Source organism: Crocodylus porosus, unplaced genomic scaffold (assembly GCF_001723895.1).
Source record: "Crocodylus porosus isolate Cpor-Errol unplaced genomic scaffold, CroPor_comp1, whole genome shotgun sequence".
NCBI lineage: Eukaryota > Metazoa > Chordata > Crocodylia > Crocodylidae > Crocodylus > Crocodylus porosus.
This window is the reverse complement of record NW_017728943.1, coordinates 39,212,058-39,231,806: the sequence shown is the minus strand read 5'-3', so window position 1 is coordinate 39,231,806 and position 19,749 is coordinate 39,212,058. Positions and strand designations below refer to the sequence as shown.

Below are 19,749 nucleotides of genomic sequence, written 5' to 3'. Positions count from 1 at the left end.
ACCGTGAAGTAGCGCCTCCTGATATCTAGCCTAAACCTACCCTCTGCCAGCTTGTGACCGTTATTCCTGGTCACTCCTGGCGGTGCTCAGGGGAACAGTGACTCCCCCAATGCCTGCTGATCCCCCCTGACTAGTTTATAACAAGCCACAAGAATCGATTCAGCGTCGGGCTTTTTGACTGTCTGTACCTAGGCCTGGTGATTTCCTTTGGTACAAAGCTATTACAGCCAACTCTGTTATCGGCTACTAGCATGAATGACTGGTGACTCCTGAGATTGGGGCAGGGGGACACAATTTGTGGGTGGCAGGGTTGGTGGTAGGGTGGCGAGTGGCAACCACTCACAGAAGCCATCAGCAACAGGGGAGGGGTGGTGGTGAGTGGTGACTACCTGCAGAAGCCGGCATTGGTGTTGGCAGTGGACAGTCTTGGGGGGCGGGGCATGTGGCCCCACCCCATGAGTCGCCTATGGCTACTAGGCATTGCCTGTATCTCACTCATCAAGAATGGGCTGGGCCATGCTGAAGCCTGGAGAAAGTGTGGTTCTAGCACAGTGTTCTTTGGTGATCCTGGATGGGTTAAACAGTTCCTAGAGAGACAGTCCAGTCAGCACAAATTTGATATTTATAACAGAAAGGGTGTGCTTTCATACTATCCTGGAGGGAAGCCATTTTCTGCTCAGTTTTTTGCTTTGTTTTTTTTTTTCGTACCAAGGCCAAGCAGTGGGCATTGCATAGTCTAAGCAACTCTAAACGCAAACTCTTCTGTAACTGTAATGACAGTGGTGCCTGAAGTGATCGCTGCCATATTCTATTTGAACAAAAATTAAGTGACTATGATGTTCCTGCAAGACCAGCAGAAGACCTCCACATACTCAGGGATTTGCTATCACACAGAAGGTACTAGTACCCCAAGCATACTGCAGCAAAAAGGTACATCAAACCACCTGGGGGTGAGGAGAGCCAATTTAGGACTCTGCTTCTCTTCAGCTGTTGGTATAACTGCTAAAACTGAGCAGAGGGAGACTAAGTAGCTGGAAGCTGGTTGATTCTGTGAGATGGACATGGCTCAGATCAACTGCTCATTTTTGCTTAAATGGCCATTGGAAATCTCAGTCACTACTGAGCTGAGCTAGATTCAAGCCATGCAAATATGGGCCCCTTTCTAGAAGTCATTCATATATAGAATTTCCATTGACTTCAGTAGGACTCCTGCATGCAGGCTCTATCACATCAAGCTGCAAAACAGAGTAGTATAAGGCAGAAAAAAAGAAAGAAGGATGTTACCTGCTCTGTACGCGTGTCTCCAAAATTCCCTTTAAAAGACAAGATCTCAATGTTATTACAATCTACTGAACTTGCAGGAAAACACAAACAAACATAGCATGGTAAACTTAACCTTTTTACCTTCTTTGTAGGGTACAGCTGTTTCATATCCTGTTCTATGATGGATGGATGAATGAAAGTGGTTAACATGTCTAAGCATTTGTGATACGCACATGCAGTTTCATATGCTACTAAGCTATACAAACATAGATTTTGCAGAAAGCACTACGGGAGATACCAAGCTAATGACAGAGCCAACTCAGTGCATAATCATGGATAATTATATGAGGAACTAGATGTCCCATATACCTACCCCAGCTAGCTTGGAGGGCGCTGGTAGAATTTAGCAGAGGTACAGACCTCTTGGTGGGCTGACTACCTGGCCATCTACCAAGGGCCCACCTGGGTTTTGTAGCCGGTGATGAACTTTATGCTGCAATGGTGACAATGCTAGCAGTACCTGTGCTAACTAGTTTAAAGTTAGACAGGTATGCCTACATGAGCTGCAGTCACCCCTTTGACTGCAGTGTAAACCTACCCAGAAAGAGGTAGCGTATGCTCAAGTTGGCTCTGGTAACACAGCACTTTCAAATGATCTCTTTGAAAATGTGATATGATACTTGAGCATGGCAAAAAGTGAATAATGCTACCTCGCCCCTTTTACAAATATTCTTAAGTATATGTGGCTTGATAAGATGGCCACTACTATGCCTTCCTCATGTTCAAGTATTTTGCCAGTTTGCCATATTGGCAAATATTCTGCCAATTCTTTACGTTATTATTGTTATTATTATTTTATTTTGACAAATGTATAACATAGAGTCCTTTTTCTTGTCAAGTATTTGTTTAATTCAGAATTTCTTTGCAGAAACAGCATTAGTTATCATTTTATAAACACTGACTTCAATGGACTGAAGTGGGTTGATATTTGAGAACGTGACCCTATATACAAAATAATAAAACAGTGGCCGTAATAAGAGTAATTAATAAAAAATCATGTTATTAGTAGGATGTGGCACCTTTCTTCCAAAGGATCATAAATAGTTTTGCAAAAAAGAGGAAACTAAGTAAAAGAGCAGTTAAATGACTTAATCAAGGTCACACAAGTTCACAGTAATGTCAGGAACAGAACTCAAGCTCCCGGCCTCCTGTTTTCCGCTCTTGGTGCTACATCCTGGTGTCTTATTGTCCTGCCATCACATAGAAAGCACATGCGATTTGTTAGATTAGCTTATTTTTCTCCCTGTTCAAGAATTCTTCACAGCACAGTTTACAACTTCTTGCTGTTGTGCATACCTGAAAGTCCTGGTAACTTGTTCGCTTACCTGCTGGATTCCAGGACAAGGATTTGTCCATTAGAGAGGCAGCAGAGATGTCCATTCCCAGCTCCTTCTTTCTGTTGTCTGTCTGTCTGCAGATAATAGATCTTTATAGACAAAAAAGCGGTGGGAGGGGAGGAATGACAATTGCAAGGGGTAGAGGGTCACATAATAGCCAAGCCATTTTGTTTGTTTATATCTTTTCAAGTGTATAGCAGTCTATGTAATTCACTGTTTTCAAACTGTAGCTTTTTTCTATCAGATGCCATTCTGCTTGTTGACTGAGTGTTACTATGAAAACTCTCTTGCCCTTGCAATCGTTCTGTGGCAGCTCTGTCAGTCAAAGATGTGGTGGAGGGTTCTTGTCTTTCAAGCGATTAAGGATTTTGTTAAACAGAACAATCTGATGATCTGTTGGGTGCAACCTTACACACAAGAGGAATGTTTCACATTGAAACAGTTCTGAGAAAAGGCAGTCAGTCAGATGCCAAGTGTGATAGATGGCCAGGACTCTGTTGTCTACTTTTTCCTACACTCAAACCTCTCCAAAACACTATTGAGATCTACTCTTCCTTGTTCAAGGAAGGAGCACCAGCACAATGTGGAATGCACAAATGAATTATTCATTTTCCTTATTCTTCATTAGTCTTCTGTTACCCAATAGTATATGTAGTCACTATGCCCCCACATTTACATGTTATATCTATTATGCAGTTACCTTGTTAACTGTGCAATAAATTGAAACTGGCTACATGTGCAAATTAACTATGGCACCTTAAAAAGGTCCAACCAGCTGTAAAGTTATTGCTTGACAATGATGTAATAACTTCATAGCTGGTTTCTATGCAGCTTTAATTTGCACGTATAGACAGTCTGTGGCTGGGAGCTGCTGTGAACTCCCAGCTGTGGGGGCCCTCCATGTAGTGGCTAGGAGATCACAGCTGCTGTGATCTCCTGGCCATTGCGATCTCCCAGCCGTGGGGTGCTCCATGCACCCCCACATGTGATGCAGCCAGGACCATGAGTCCCGTTAGCTGCAGGACTTTCATCCCTGCTGCACGTGGTCCCTGTTGGAGCTTGCTTTTTGCCGGTGCAGGGGGAGCTCAAGGTCTAATGCACGCTCCTACAATCACACCTCCTGCCATGCATGTGCAGCTTGGTAGGGGCATAATTATGTGGGTTGTGCATTAAAGCCCATTGCACCTTTACCTGCACGTGTAAAGGGGGCTTCAGTTTTCCAAGGCAGGGGAATCAAGATTTTTGATTATATCTTGTGCTGTGTCAGCATGCCTAGCTGCAACCCTCACACTGCCAAGAGTTCAGTAAAGTCAGTGTGAGTTTTGCCTGCGGGAAGGGAAGAGCAGAATGTGAAAAAGAGAAAAGTTGTTGAGCATGCCTGGTTTGATCTCCCTTGGATTTTCATTCTGGCAGATTTTTCTATCCACCACTTCTGGGATGTGGCCACATGTACTCTTGCACTACACTGTGTAAAGGTACGATTGCACCTCATGCCATTTTTAAAAAAGTTTGTTAATAGATTATCAAGTGCTGCTTTTAGTTTTGACAGAAGTAAATTATGGGAACAAAAATATGAATGCTTTCATGTCGCACACTAATTTGTTAACAGCTACAGCACACAATCTCATTTGGCTTTGATAATACAAATAATACATTCCAGACATAAAAAGCCCTTTATTACTGACAAGAATGTAAATAATTAAAGCAAGAGCTTAGACTTTCCCTGTGCCTTTGTCTTCCTACTCTCAGTACAGTGAAGGTTATGCAAGCAGCTGTGAATCCATAAAGCAACTTTAAAGCAACCCTGCTCCTCATCAGCTTTCCCTGAGCCATATTAAAGCTGTAATAATGCAACTGCTCCATCACACTAAGCTTTATTGGCTCAGCCAAAGAAACTTAAGAAACTTCATTGGAGACCAGATTAGGCTGGTTACAAAATGGAGAGATTCTTTTGCTCTCCGACCCCATTATCTTTTCCATAGTATCTTGATCAGCTTTCTTACACATAGCCCTGGATTCTGCGGAGACCCGTAAATTGCTTTTTTGGCTGCCAAATTGCTGTAACCCTTCTATTTTTATGTTTTAAAAGAGCTTAAAACTGTCCATCCTCTTTGGATGTGTCTTTAAATTGGCCAGTGGTGGGAGGATTTCATATATATCCGAAGGCTTAGAAGAAGATGTTGCTTCTACTGAGCTTCTAGTTTTATAGTCAACAGACATGAAAAGCCCAGTAGGGATAAAAGGAACTTAACCAGTTCTATCTAATGCATATAAATCTACCTAAGAGCTCAATGAACTAGAAGTACTCAATGCACTGTTTATCTCAGTCTAAGATGCAGAGAATGGGTCTTCTGCACATATGCCACATATACCCTTTCAGTGCCAAGTTAATATGAATTAAAGGACCGTGATGAGTAAACAAGGTTAGGCAGGGCTGGGCCAACTTGAATCAATGTAAAATAATTGTCAGGTTTTTCTGTCAGCAATGACAGTTTGTTTTGGCTCCTCAGTCTCAGAACTATAGATGATAAAATGTTTTCAGGAGAGCAGTTGCCAGACACTTTGTTTATTCTCCTTGTTTTGCAAATACTGAGAATTTCCATCAATTGCACACACAGTTCATATGACAAAGCCAGGGGTTTTTTTTCCAACCCCTTTTTTTTCTCCTGCAAATAATCAAACGAGCTAACATAATAATATGTTAATAATCTAATTTAATCTAGAGGACCTTTGTATAAAATCAGAAGGCCACAAAGTGCCCATACTATATAACAAATCACTGGTAATAAGAGTTAATGTTATATTTTCAAAGGACTGCATACACATTAATTAATTAATTAATCTACCCAACATCACTTTGAAGTTGGTGACTGTTACTATCTCAGTTTTACAGACGTAGAAATGAAGAGAAATGTGCCCAGGGCCACATATAATTGCCCTATTTAGCATTCTTGATGCACCCAAAACGCCCATTGCCTTCAGTGGAAAGTTTTGATTGCCTGAAATGCGAAGAACCGGGCCAGCAGTGACACAGCCAGGATTAGATCTCTGGCGTTCCTGGTTTCCAGTTCCACAATCACTTTACTACAGTCTGCTTCAAACAACACATTTATGACAACACGCTAGAAGCACGCAAATGCTACTTAGGTAGAGCAGTTACTTTCATTAGTTGGGAACACATAGTAAAATTATTTTCTTACCCACTTAAATGTTATTTGCAGACTGGCTCTGCCTCCTTTTTAATGGGAGTTTTTGTAAAAGACAATTAACAGCGTAAGAATCCCCATAAATGCTGCAAAAGTGATTCATTTTGATTTTGTTTCCTTGGCTACAAAAGACAACATTCATGGACTGGGTGGATAGCGAATGTGTTCAAATAAAGTTTTTCCTTTAAATGATGTGCTGGCAGCAGCTAGGTATTTCGAAGGAAACAATTAAGGACTATTCTTACTGTGCTAAAAACCCCCAACTAAACAGACAACTATGAAAGACTGTCATGAGGCCCTATTTTAATTTTTTCTGGGTTTGGGACTGTACAACATGCTTAAGTTATTTAAACATTTTTTTCCCTGTGTTTAGTATAAAATCATATGGGGGACTAAAAATAATGTATATTTTAAAAGCATCTAAGTAATACAAAGTGGCTGCATCTATGTGTGTGGTAGACTACACAGTTCTTACTGCATAGTACTGCATAAGCAAGTACTAAAAAACTGCGCAGTAACTGGCATTACTGTGCAGTACAGTCACCACATGGTTAGTACCAGGAAACACTACTGCACAGTAGGAACAAGATATGGCACAGTAGCTCATTGCTACTGTGCTGTAGCAGCTTGTGTAGATGTGCCCAATAAGTGCTCTGATAAAGTAGCTTATTGCATACAGTACATTTTTTTTTTGCATTATACTTTGAGTTGCTTTAAAACAATACACTGCTTAACAAAAAGTTAGAGCTGTTTTTCTGGTATCAAACATATATAAATTGGGGGGAAAATCCCAACTGTATTCAAAATGAGAACATAATAAATTGGAAAAAGGAATACAGGGAAGAAGGGGGAGAGGGATGACAGTCTGCAGTAACAGAGGAGGAAGAGGAGACAGATATAACTGCACTGTATCTTGTGAACAAGGCCATGGAAATTATCAGCTGCCCAGCTGATTCAGCCAGAAATAAGCTGTCCCACAGAAGTCAATACCTTTTCTTTTATTCAGTGTAAAGTCATGGAAAGGATCAAATAAGTTATCCTCTTCCCATGGATAGCAACAATAAGTCCAGAGAAAAAGAACAGTTTGGCTATAAAGTTTACTGTGACTGCTAAAACAAAAGGATGACAATAAAAGGTTAAAAAAAAACAACCCACCTGGAGCTGAGACTCATAAAAATTATCTGTAGGCCCCAGCTTGTTTAATTTGTGATACAAAGATCAAAAATGCAAAAAAAAAAGAAAAGAAAAAAAAAAAGATGTGTAGGGCATCACTCTGTGTGAGCAGTTGGTGTTTGTGCAAACTGGGGTAAATTGTGTAAGAATTGGCTCTGAGTATTGGCGAGAAACCTGCCTGATATTATCCTATCTGTTTTAGACCTACCTTGAAAATATTAGGATTTTTTTTTTACAAGTGTCACACTCCAGCTGGACTCTGCCAGCTTTACCCAGCAACAGATGCCGTCAGCACTCTCCTCATAATCTGGAAAGCCCCTGTTTGGCTTGCTGCATGGCCATGGCCATGTGCTGGGGAAACCCCGTCCCCTGTGGAAAAACCCCGTGAACATTTTAGCGCGAATATGTGACCAATCAGGGCTTGAAATTGTGCCTGTCATCTGGCCTATAAAAGCTAGGGTTGAGTTTCTGCCCAGAGAGAAGCCAGAGGGTCCACTGCTCAGTGGGCAGGCCTGGCCAGCTTCCCACGGCTTCTCCTGCTTCCGGAGCCCATAGGCAATTGTTTGTGCACTTGGGTATCTCGTATATCAACCATTCGTTCATTGTCGTTTTGGGTCTCGGATTCATCGTTCTGTTTTCCGTTTGTTTGCCCCTCACCCGAACCGGGACAGAGCCAAGTGTAACCGCCTGCGCAGCCACATCCACACTGGTGGTGCATAAGTAAGAGATCAAATAAAATTTTCTGGAACCTTTACGAGTCTACCTGTCCCTCTCACAAACTAACATCAGGGGACCGGGGCAATAGTCACAACCTGGGTCGCACCCCGAACAACAAGTTGAGTGCCTAACTTGGCTCAGGTCACAGCTGGATTCTGCTTTCTAACTTCTAAACTAAAGTTAGAGAGCCTAGCCTTTGCCTAGAATAAGGTCCTGGCTAGAAAGAGGCTGAATCTGGCAGCCTGTTCTACAAAGGCTATCTTTTTCTTGCTCGTCTGTCATTATTCAGTGTCAAACAAAGGGCATGTTTAAAACAAAAGCTAATTAATTATTTGGGGGCTAATGTTCTAGTTATATTGTTGTTCTTGTTACATGATATGAGCAAGGGAAGGCTGAATATCTAGATGTGATTTTTAGCTCTTTTATGGTCTGATTCAAATACTGTTCAGGTGGATGGGAGGTTTTCATTGACTTTAATGGGCTTTGGATTAGGCCCTTATAATACTCAAGAGGAGGGAAAGCTCATGGGTATACAGTTTACTCTGTCAGAAAGAGATCCCTTAGTCAACCATGTTAGTGCTGCTCTTAGGTTAGAAAATCATGGGGATTCCACTGAGCTTGTGGCACTCATATGAAATCAAAACAAGTGAAAAAAAATCTCATAGTGTCTTCCTTCTTTGCTTTTGTCCATATCTTAGACATGTTTTGCACAGTGATCGAACTGGAGCAACTAAGCAGAATATATAGAGCAGGGATGGGCAATTATTTGGGCCAGAGAGCCAGATAGAGTATTTTGATGAACTTTTGTGGACCAGGTCAGTACTCCGTCCTCTTCCTGCCCTGCTCTGACCCACGCAACAACTCACCAAAACTCCTTATTGGGCAGGGGTGGGCAAAATGCAGCCCACCAGGCCATTCTAGTTGGCCCTCGGGGCCCCTAAAAAATTTATCTGCCCCTGGCTCCCTGCAATGCAGCCCTCAATAGCTTGCCAAAATTCAGTAAGTGGTCCTCTGGCCGAAATAATTGCCTGCTCCTGTTATAGGGCTTTGGGTGGACGGGGAGAATATTTCAGGAGTGGGACTGGCACAAACTGCTCCCTGCATGCTTTGCCCTGTGGGAAGGGTGGAAGGGGGTTATATGGGGATGTGAGAGGGCCTGCTAAGGGCCAGCTAGTGTGATGGGAGGGAGGGGGAGGAGAGGGGTGTATGTAGCAAAGCTTGCCCCTTTGATGGCTGTCCCTGTGGTGCTCCACATGGGGCTGAGCCCGACCCAGGGCAGCCTGTGCCATGGTCCTGTACACATCTGCTGGCCCCAGCCCCAGTCCTGGCCCCAGCCAGTGTGCAGCTTCTGGCTGGGCTGTTTCCATTGCGGCTGCAGCCAGACGGGCTTGCATTGTCACTGGGAGGCAAGAGAAGCAGAGCACCTGGCCAGCTGCAGCCACACCAGGAACAGGCCCCTGGGAAGCTGCACACACTGGCCAGGACCAAGGCCTGGGCCAGTGGGGCTGTTGTGCTCCCCTTGCCCCCAGCTGTGACTGCTGTCCCTGCCAAGCCACTCTGGGTGGGCTTCATCCAGGAGGCTCTTACCCAGTGTGTGGAGCTCTGGCTCCAGCTCCCAGCTGCTCTGCCCGCCAGGTGGGTGGAGCAGGGGGAAGGCAGCCGGGAGGTAGAGCCAGAGCTCCACATGCTGGGCCAGAGCCGCCTGGCTGAAGCTTCCTGGCCAGAGTGGTGTGGCAGGGCCACGAGCAGGAACAGCAGCTGCAGCTGGAGGTGAGGGGAGCAGAACAGATCCACTGGCCTGGACCCAGCTTCTGCGGGGCTGTTCCTAGCATGGCTGCAGCCAGATGGGTGCTGCTCCGCTCCCCTTGCCTCCGGCGATGGCTCCTGTTCCTGCCACACTGCTCCAGGCAGGCAGGGAGAAAGCTTCAGCTGGGTGGCTCCCACTGGAGCTGAGTGGAGCACAGCAGCATCCGTCCAGCTGCAGCTGCACTGGGAACATCCCCATCAGAAGCTGCATGCAGGTGGGTGGGTGTTGGTGGGAGCATGGCACAGTCTGCCCCGGTGGGAGCGGGTGGGTCTCGGCCCCATGTGGAGCACCACAGGGGTAGCCATGGCCTGGATCCAGTCAGTTGGTGGCCTGGACCTGCCCCACAGGCCATATTTTGCCCACCCCACAAAATTGTCTATATTGCTATATAGTCTAATCTTTGCTTGGATGGGGAGGGAAATTCCTTATTGGGAGAGCAAAACTATAAGGAAGATACTGAAAAGATGAATTAAAGCTGAATTTTTCAGCAAGAAACTGAAAAAAACAGGCTCCAATTAAACGTATCCACTTTCTCTTAAGCTTTTTGAAGAGTACTAATAATAGGACTATATTAAAAAGTTTGAAATTAACTGTAAGAAAACTACAAAATCTTTCCTTTGCAAGATTTGAATGTGCATCTTCCACCCTTCTCTTCAAAATGGTCCACTGGGCATCCAAGTGAAAGACACATGGGGGCTCAAGAGAAAGCAGACAAGGCAGAGTTGGTGGTGCAATACAATGGGACTGAGAGTTAACCTGACTCTGGAAAGGATCTGGGACAAAACTTCAGTTAGCCGAAATCAGTTAAATCTGATACTACATCCACCCAGGTTTATCTTAAACCACTTTAGCCCATTTTGAAAGCAGTTTATATACACTGAATGTCTGTTGTATTACAGAATTGAACCAGTTTCTGATCACTTATACTGATTGATGCGTAATTTCTGCCCCCAGCCTCTTAGTGAGGAAAGCACTAAAAAGAGTCTGTGGTTTGGGAACTAGAGCACTTTACTGGGAAATGGGAGACACAGGTTCAAACTCCCTCCTGGTGTGTGTGGTGGGGGAGGGCACTTTAAACCTCAGTCTTCCATTCTCTGGGCAAGTGCCCAAACTGTTAGGGCAGTGTGCTGTACAAACCTGCCAGAGGGCTGCTATGATGCCGACCCCCTGCCACTGCAGGGCGAGACTGCACGTTTCGGCAGGAACACTGAAGCCAAACCAGGAAGAACTGAAGCAGAAGCAGCATGCCTGCCTGCATAATGCAGTGCAAGCAGGTGCAACCCTCTGCCACAACTGCTTCCCAGTCTGGTCCTGCAGCAGGTATGTGTGGGAGTTCCACTGGCTGCAGCACCCCCTTGGCCTGCTGCTTCCTGCCTCCTGGGCCTTGTGTGTCCTTTTGCCCACCTTCTACCTTTCCACCTCCTCAGTGCTCCTCATATGCTACAAGTGCAGCTAGGCACCTCATCCCAGCTGGCCAGGCATCCCTGGAGCATCCCTGGACTGTATCCCATAGAGCCCCAGGGCTGGAGTTCAGGGGGGACTTAGCCCTGGGGTGACTTCAGCTCAGTGGCTTGCAGTCTCTATCAGTGACCTGGATCCATGTATGGGGAGTCCGTTGCTGCCCTGGGAGCAAATGTGGTAGAGCTGGGCCAGGCACAGCTAGGGAAGCGCTCCCTGCCAATGGCCTGAAGGGGTGACTGTAACAGAATGATAATGGTGCATAATCAATTAATATCACATGAATTAATAATAGATGTATAATGTTTATATTAGAATATTCATAATATGTTTGTAGTAGTTTTTTTAAATGGGGTGCTGCTAAATTTTGAAAAATTTTGGAGGGGTGCCTTGATTTTAAAAAGACTGCATTACTGCATGGGGCTATTGAGCTAAGCAGTGAAAGAGCTGTCACCCTTCTCCTCCATGTTACTTTCAGCAGGTATGTGTACAGGGTGATCCTATTTCTTCATATGCTAAATAGAATCCCAAACTGTGTAAATGCCAAAAACTGTAGTTTTGTGACTGTCTATATGCCATTTAGGCACAAAAAGGGATACAGGCTTTAGCCCTTTGTAGCTTGTAATCCAGTGAAGACTTCAAAGGGTAACAGTAGAAATGAGCATTTAGACTCGTGGAATGAGAGAGTAACAATCCTTGCTACTGCAGTAAACAGCAACACCAACATTTGAAATATCACCTCTAATGAGATGCATGTTGGCATATCAGCTGAGGTTTATTTAAAAAAAATCTATGCCTGTGTTTTATGAGGCAGAAGAAAAATCAAATGTGAAACATAGAGTAGAAGAAAAAAAGTCAACAGCAATAGTTTATTTGAGTGAGGTTGAGGAGGTAAGAAATGAAAGAGCTATGCCCAGGAATATGTATGATGGAGTCTAACTGCTCTAACAAAGGCAGAAAATCATATTTTGTGCAGTTTGCATCACAGGACCTCAACAAATCTATGGTACAGGTGATTTCTTTTCTTGAGGGAGAGAATATGGAAATAAATAGGAAATGAAATAACAAGGTTGAAATGTAGCTCATTGAGTGGAATACATAAACATCAAAAGACCAGTTTTAAACAGCATGAGAAGTAGAGAAAGCCAATAGCTAAACACAGGTTATCAAGCTTACAAACAATGACAAGCCTACAGAAGAGGGAGAATGTGTCAGGATTATTGATTTTGAAACAGGTAGTGGTTTAAGGCTGTGATGACCTGGACAGTGGAAATGTCAAACAGGAATCTGTGATCTAGGAAGTAGGTTATAGTAATAATGACGCTTTGCATTTACATCTTAGTGTACTTTGCAAAACAAATTCACATGACTCATTCAGAATCCAAGTGATTTTGCAAGGAGGGTAAGTGTTATTCTCACTTGACAGCAGGGAGAACTTAGGTCATATTTTCAATTGTGACTAGTGATTTGGATACCCAACTTGAGACAGTATAAACAGTTTTTCAGAAAGTGCTGAGCATCTGCTTACTATCTGGAAACCAGGCCCTTTATGTTAGTTATCTGAAGTCATTAATCATGTTTGAAAATCATGGTCAGAAAGATGATGTCACATGGACTAGCAGAACTGGGGATAGAGTTCAACTGTCCTGACCTTTAGGCCTATTTCTTTCTGTATCAAAAATCTCCATAGAGAAAAAAGGCTGCTGTAGTTTTGGCCACAAACATATGCAGAAAATAAACTTCTGTCAGTAGGAAAATGCCTGTAAATTATTTTTGAAACCCAGTGTTTTTGTTCATTTGTATTTGTGAATAAGGAACGCTTCTTTGTCTTGTAGTTTCTAGCAGGAATCACGTTCTCAGACAATAAGAGTTTTAACAGGGTGCTACGTTAAAGCTCAAATTAGGGTTGGCAGAGTTCGTGCAGTTTCAGCACTTCCAAAGAGTCACTAGGGAGTGTCAGAAACTTTTTTTATATTTGGTACCTCAGCAGGAGGCAATCAAAAAACTTCAGGGCACTGGATCTGCTTTATTAGGACCAGCTGCATTCATAGGGTTTGAGCAATATGAAAGAGCTTTTCCTGAGGTCAGAATCCTTCTTTATGAGCGCATCTACACGTGCATTTAAGCGTGACTATATTTAATGTGCGTTAAGCTAATGTGCATTAAGCAATTTTTGGCAGGTGTCTACACGTACAAGGACTTGGCACTAAAGTTAGTGCCAAGACCCTGAAGCCCTGCCATGTGCCCCTAGTAGCTGAGCAGACTCGGCACTAAAATTACAGCTGGGTTGCATCTATATGTGCGTTAATGCGCTTTAAGTAATTGCACCTAAATTTGATACCTGCATTTGCAGGTATCAAAATTAGGTGTGATTAGCCTAATTTTGCCATTTTAATGCACATTAAGGGCACACATGTCTAGACATGTGCCTGTAATGTGTATTACATTAAGCTAATGAACATTAACACATTTTGTGTATACACATCCTATATTCACCAATGTACAAAAGGTGATCAAAGTCTCAGTAAAGCAGGGCAGTTTATGCAGTTTCCGTGACTGCAAAGAACTGTGAATGAGGATCAGCAACTTTTGATGACCCACCTGAGTTAGCCAGAAAGCCAAGAAACAGAAGGAAAGCTAAACTCTGTATTGGCTGTCACAGGAAAACTGACTGAGGTAGATGCAGGACTATGATATGATTGTGAGGTATATTAAACTTCAGAAGAAAAGGTAGCCTACTTACACTTTTGGATCAGATGTACACAGGGACTAGTCACTGTACTTTACTTTTGTTAAACGAACACCATTTATTAGAATACTTATTTAAAGGAAATCTCTATATCACAAACATCATATTAAGCATGGCCACTTGTGCCTTTATTATGTTTAAAATGTTTTGAATATATCAATGCAGCAGCATGCACATCCAAAATATCACCAGGCAACAAACTCTCAGTATCAGGAGTGCAGAGATGTGGCTGGGTGCCTGGGGCAAAGCAGAAGCAGTGATTTCTGGTTGCTACCATGATGATGAACATGAACATGTAGCTACCAGCTGCAGCTGCTCCTCTCCATTCCCCAAAGCTGGTCCCCAAGACAGTTGCTACTAACACCTCCCCCTAGTTATGCCACTGTTCAGTATACTTTAGAAGCACAGTCTGTATCCACATCCTTAACACTGCTTTGAAGATCTCAGATATAATTTTCTGTATTAAAAAATTGGTGTGAAACACTCATTTTGTTCTTGGTACAATCTGCTTAATAGCACAGTTAATGCATGGGAATAATGTAACAAAAGCCCACCCTGCCTGTATGAGTAAAAGAAATAGCACTTCTTTGCATAATATTCTAATGTTTAATAAAAGATATATGATTCCTGCCCTAACAATATCCTAACACAAAGCAGCCCTCCTGCCTCCTCTCCCTCCAAAAAAAGAAGTCTGCAAACTAACTGGAAGCAAGAAGTGATTCCTTACCAGAATGCACTGGAGAAAATAATGACTTTTCCACTACAGAACAGTTGACCTGTTTTGTTTCTTACTGCTGTGTATGCTTTTGTTCTTGTTTGTTAATCTGTCATTTAACATCACTGAATCTCTGCTGTCCTAATTATTATTTATAAATTTGGAAGTTCAACAGATGCAGTAGAAATGCAAGTGCAGTCCTGTGCAATATAGATAAAGGGCCAAAGAACCATGGGCAGATCTGGAATTTACTACAAGGGGATGTGGCACGACATCTCTCAGACCACAGCAGGGCGGGGGTGAGGCATGACTGAAGTCTTCACAGCGGCAGGTAACACTGCAAAGAGCAAGTGCACAAAGAGGGAGGCATCTTCCCCGTGGTGGTGCTGCCACTGACACCGCTGACCCTGGTGTGGGGGGAGCCCCCAGTTGCTCCTGCCCTGCTCCAGTCACAGGCTGCAGGGAGCAGTTGCTCACTGAGGGACAGTGACAGCAGTGTCAGGTTCCTCCTTCCACCTGGCCCTCCTACTATGGTGTTCCCCTCTGGCCAAGAGCAGGTGCTAGAAGGAGGAACCTGTGTGCTGCTGCTCCTGTTCCCAGTGGAGCCCAGCTCCCTGCACAGCCCAGCTGGAGTGGGGCAGAAGTGGCTCTGGTGCTTTCCCCTGCGCTTGGATCAGTTGAGAACAGGGGTGATGGGAGGTGGAGAGGATGGGTTCCTCTTTTTAGTGCCTGCTCCTTGCCAGCAGGGATGACAGTGGGACAGAAGCATGGAGCAGGGGCAGGAAGAGGAAACCTGCTCACTGTTGCCACTGTTCCCTGTCAAACCCAGCACCCCATACAGCAGCAGATGCTGGCTGTAGTAAGGCAAGAATAGCTCTAGAACCTCCCCTGTGCCTGGGTCAGTCAGGGCCAGGCTGTGGCAGAAGAAGGGTGTGACTGTACCACCATACCCACTTCCATGCACTCCAGGAAAGGACTTCTAAGGTTAGGTAAATTTAACTTAGGAAGAGGTAGTAGAAAAGGAATGACAAGGAAAAGGACCAGATAATTATTAAGTCACTTAGGCCCCTGGCAAATGTTACATGTATCACGTGAGTAACCTGTTAATCATGCAATAAATGGTAACTTGCCGCTGTAGCAGGAGGCTTGGTGCGCCTGCTACTTTAAGAGAAGGCAGGCTGCATCAGAACCACCCCGCAGCTGTGGCAGGGGCCAATCAGAGAGTCACCTGACCAGAAGGGGGCCAGGTTTGAAAAATATAAGCCCACGCCTGAGTTGGTCAGGGAGTCTAGCCCTGAGGGCCACAGAGAAAGGAGTTCCTGGGCAGCAGGGTTCCTGGTTAACATCTGAGCTGGGGTGAGCAACACTCGTGGTTTGTGGAAGGAACTATGGGGAGGTAAGGAGGTCCCAGCTGGCTTAGAGAGAGAGAGAGTGAGCCAGGGCTAGAGAGCTCAGAAACAGTGGAGGGCTGGAGGGCCCAGAGAACAGGTAGTTGGTTACAGGGTGGCTATAGGTGTCACTGGCCATGGGGCCAGGGCTCAGAAAGGGCCAAAGGCCAAGACTGGCCACAGCTGGAGACAGGTGGAGCTGGAGAGCCCATGGATCTCAACTGGTCTAGGAGCAGGGCCAGAGTCTAAGGAGAAGGACTGAAAGCCAGAAGGGCCAGAGCCGGAGACTGAGGTGGCTAGAGTACCCACAGCCCAGAGAGGGGCTGGTGTAAGGAGGAACAGGGCCAGAAGCCTGTAGCCTGTAGGGGAGGTTAGGATCTCATTAGTATGTGTGACATCTGCAAGGCATGGGTGTGGAAACTAGGGAGGATGGAGGCCCCATAATTAGCCCTTAACGTTATGAGCAACGCCACTGGTGCACAGGAGTGAAATCTTGCTCGGGGAGCCTGGGGGCAGCACCCCTTTTTGGAAAGTATCATTTCATCAAGGTGTGGCAGGTGAGGAGAAGGGGATATTGCCCAAAGAAAGCCAGACTGATGAGGGCCAAGAGGGCTCCAGGAGCATCACAGCCACACCTGGGATGGGTCTCTGTTACAGCCACACATTCAACCAAATTACTGGCTCATAAAATGGGAAAAACCAACCATAAAGCTGATGGGATCTGACACTTTTTATTCCTGATCCCAAAAATCTTGTGTTCTGCCATATATGTATAGTATAGCAGAATGCGCAATTGTTGGGATCAGGGATCACATCCCATTGTGCCATTAAATTAAGGTCTACAAGTGGCCTTAGGTGACCATTTTGTTCATGTGGGGGATCTTATAATTTTCATTTTCACCGATTTCCAAATACTGTTGCTGAAAATTTCCATAACTAGAAAAGGTTTCACCCCTTGGTCAGCATCTGATATCCAAAGCATACGTACACATGTTCTTTGAGATGCTGGGCACCAGACCTAGTGTATTTTCTTTTATAATAGGTACGTTGCAATTTCACTCTATTTAAGCATTAGTCCATACTGTCTCTCCACTGAGTTTAGCATCCCCTGCATAACATCCATCTTTTGCTATAATATAAATAAGAGCCCTTTAAGAGTGATTCTGTGGATTGACAGATCAGTGGCTTATGTTCAGAGAATCAGACCAGTGGCTAGTGGTGGACTGGAAGACCTTCTGCTGAACTCGTGTGCACTTATCAGGAGTCCTGTCTTTCACACCTTATCTTTTGGTCTGGACATCTTTGTTGTTGTGCTTCTGTCTTTTCTGCACGTCAGTCAAAATACATTGCTTTATTGGAAAAAATAATTAAAATTTCATTTTGTTATTAACATTCAGTATTCTCAAAACGCGACACTCCTCTGTGACCTCCCTCCATCTCTAGCTTTGTTTAAACTTTTGATATCTCGTGCTCTAACAATGTCCTTGCTATTTATTTAAAATCTGAACATGGGCACCTGATATTAGGTAGTGAAACCTGTATTTTACTTCACATCCCCTAAAGATTTGTGTATGTTTGTAACTCAATTTTTATTTTGTATTCCCATTCAAGAAAACATTCCTGGGTGAGTAAAGCTTTAAGCCAGGGATGTCAAACTCATCTGGTTTGGCAGGCTAGATGAGCGAGTGACCAGTCCATGAGCTGAATGAATGGCTTGGGGACAGCCCCAAGGGCTGGGTCATACATAGGGTGCCAGGCTTCTTTCTGTGGTGCTACTGGGGCTCCAGTGCTGTAGGTTTCCTCAGCTTGGCTGCCAAGCACCTGGGTAAGGGCAGCAGCACTGGTGTCCCAGCAGTGCCACAGGAAGCACTCTGGCATGATGGGTGCCTGTTTGGCTGCCATCATGGGAGCAAGCCACTGTGTTGCTGGGGCTCCGGTACCATGAGTCTTGACCAGGTGCTTGGTTGCCACTGGTCCCCAGTCAAGGCTGTGGGGGCTGAATCCAGCCCACGGGCTGTATGTTTGACACCCCTGCCTTAAGCACATGCTTGTGGCAAACTTAAGTCAAAGGGACTCAACCATAAATTGAAGTGCTTTTCTGGATAAAGGCTACAAGTTGTCCCATTCCCTTCAGCGGGACTCATCCCTATACACAGTCTTTGCATGTTAGTCTTCACAAGACTGAGGCCTGAAGGACCTAAATAAGAGGCCTAATTTTCAGAGATGCTGAAATAAAGTGCAAATAGCCAAGACTCAGCTCCTCCAAACCTCCAGCTCTTTGATAGTTGTGATCTAGATTTAGGAGCCTAACAAGACAATTACGTTTAATAAAAGTTGGCCATGATTTCTTACCATTCATCCTGAACACTTTAAATTCTTGAACAAAGGTTACGCCACTAAGCAATGCACCATCTTTTTTGGAGATAAGACCTAGGAAAAGGCCATCAAAATAATCTAAAATAACCAGGGTCTCAGACTGTAAGAAGCCATGCATATATACCTCTGCTTCAGACATTTGCCTGTTCCTATCTCCTCATCCTCCTCAACGTTGTGGAAGTGGGTGATCTTTTTCCCCCCTTGACTTCGTAAGAAATTATTGCAATTAAGTGAGGACAGTTAAAGTGCTGCTGCTTATACAAGATTCATTCAGCAAATCTCACCTGTTAGAAGAACTGCTCTGTGTTGTATGGTTGAAGTTTGAGTCAGAAGGAGGGAAGTTATGTTCCTCTTGAGGTGTTAAAGAGGGGTCAAAAAAAGCTTCATTTGGAGTATCCTCTCTGTCAAAATGTCCCAAACGTTCTGTTAAAAACAATCAGGTTATGAGATTAGACTGAATTAATCGCCCACAAGAATACCTGCTTTATTTTTGTTTGTATTTTATATCTTCTATTGCACCAGCTGTAGCACTGAGAAAAAAAATCACTCCCAACCAAAAGACAACAGCTCTTCTATTTCCTTTCACACTAAGCAATTGGAATTACTTCACACCTTCTACCTGTTTCACATCTGTTTCAAATCATTTCAGTTTACAGGCAAGATATCTTGGCATAGTAAAACTTGAATTTGAGCTATTCTGACTTTTGAGAGAGAAATATTTTTAACCATACACAAATCAAGTAACAATATAGAAAAATTGCATGTTGGAGGTGTGTTACTTAACAGCAACAACAAATCTGTAATCCAAACCTAAGCCAGCAGAGCATGGATTAAGTAAAAATCCTGTTACAGATAAAAACTTAAAAAGGTTTTTTGCAAAATCATAAGACCTTCTGGATTTTTTTTTCTTTAAATCCCGTTTTCTCCTTGTTCTCTGTACCCAGTATTACCTAAGCTGTACAATGCTATGGTAAATTCCTGGTCAGTGGATAGACTATTACGCTACCACAAGCTTTACCATACTTCTAATTTTACATGTTAGTCAAAGACCCAGAAGTTCTCAGTAGCTTAGGAGGGCAGATATGCTGCCTGTCCCATTACCTAGAGTTTTCTGCCTCTCTGACTTCATTAATCCACACACATGGAATCATGGGACATCTTTACATGTGCTCTGTGGAGGGGGCAGTGGGAGTTTTAATTAGACTAGCTCCAATAGCCACTCTAACTGAAGTGCCTCAGCGTCTCGTGTATTCAGCATCCTGTGCTTCAAAATGGCAGCAGGGGCGCTTTAACTAAAGCTTGTTCAATGAGTTTTAGTTAAAGTGCCCCGCCACCATTTTGAAGTGTGCGGATGCTGAATACATGGGATGGAGAGGCTGCTGGAGTGTGCTAATTTAGCATGCTGCGGGAGACTTGATTAATAAAGTCTGCTCCTACAGCGCATTGGAGCAGGGTCCCTGCATATCTACAGGCACCCATACAGACAAGGAACCAGTAAGA

At 44.1% G+C, this 19,749-nt stretch overlaps 1 protein-coding gene across 3 annotated transcripts in view; it reads right to left on the bottom strand.

The window, feature by feature from the left end:
* WDPCP (WD repeat containing planar cell polarity effector) overlaps window positions 1-19,749 on the bottom strand; it is a 196,849-nt gene that overhangs the window by 9,964 nt on the left and 167,136 nt on the right. Inside the window, exons 14-16 of one of the 3 annotated variants that reach the window (XM_019549189.1) lie at window positions 18,534-18,672; window positions 2,649-2,749; window positions 1,285-1,313 (exon numbers count right to left, since the gene is read on the bottom strand). In XM_019549189.1, coding sequence (XP_019404734.1) covers window positions 1,285-1,313; window positions 2,649-2,749; window positions 18,534-18,672 — 269 coding nt within the window. Of the gene's footprint in view, window positions 1-1,284; window positions 1,314-2,648; window positions 2,750-15,601; window positions 17,199-18,533; window positions 18,673-19,749 lie in introns of those variants that run through there. The other 2 variants (XM_019549190.1, XM_019549191.1) reach the window with 2 other exon arrangements.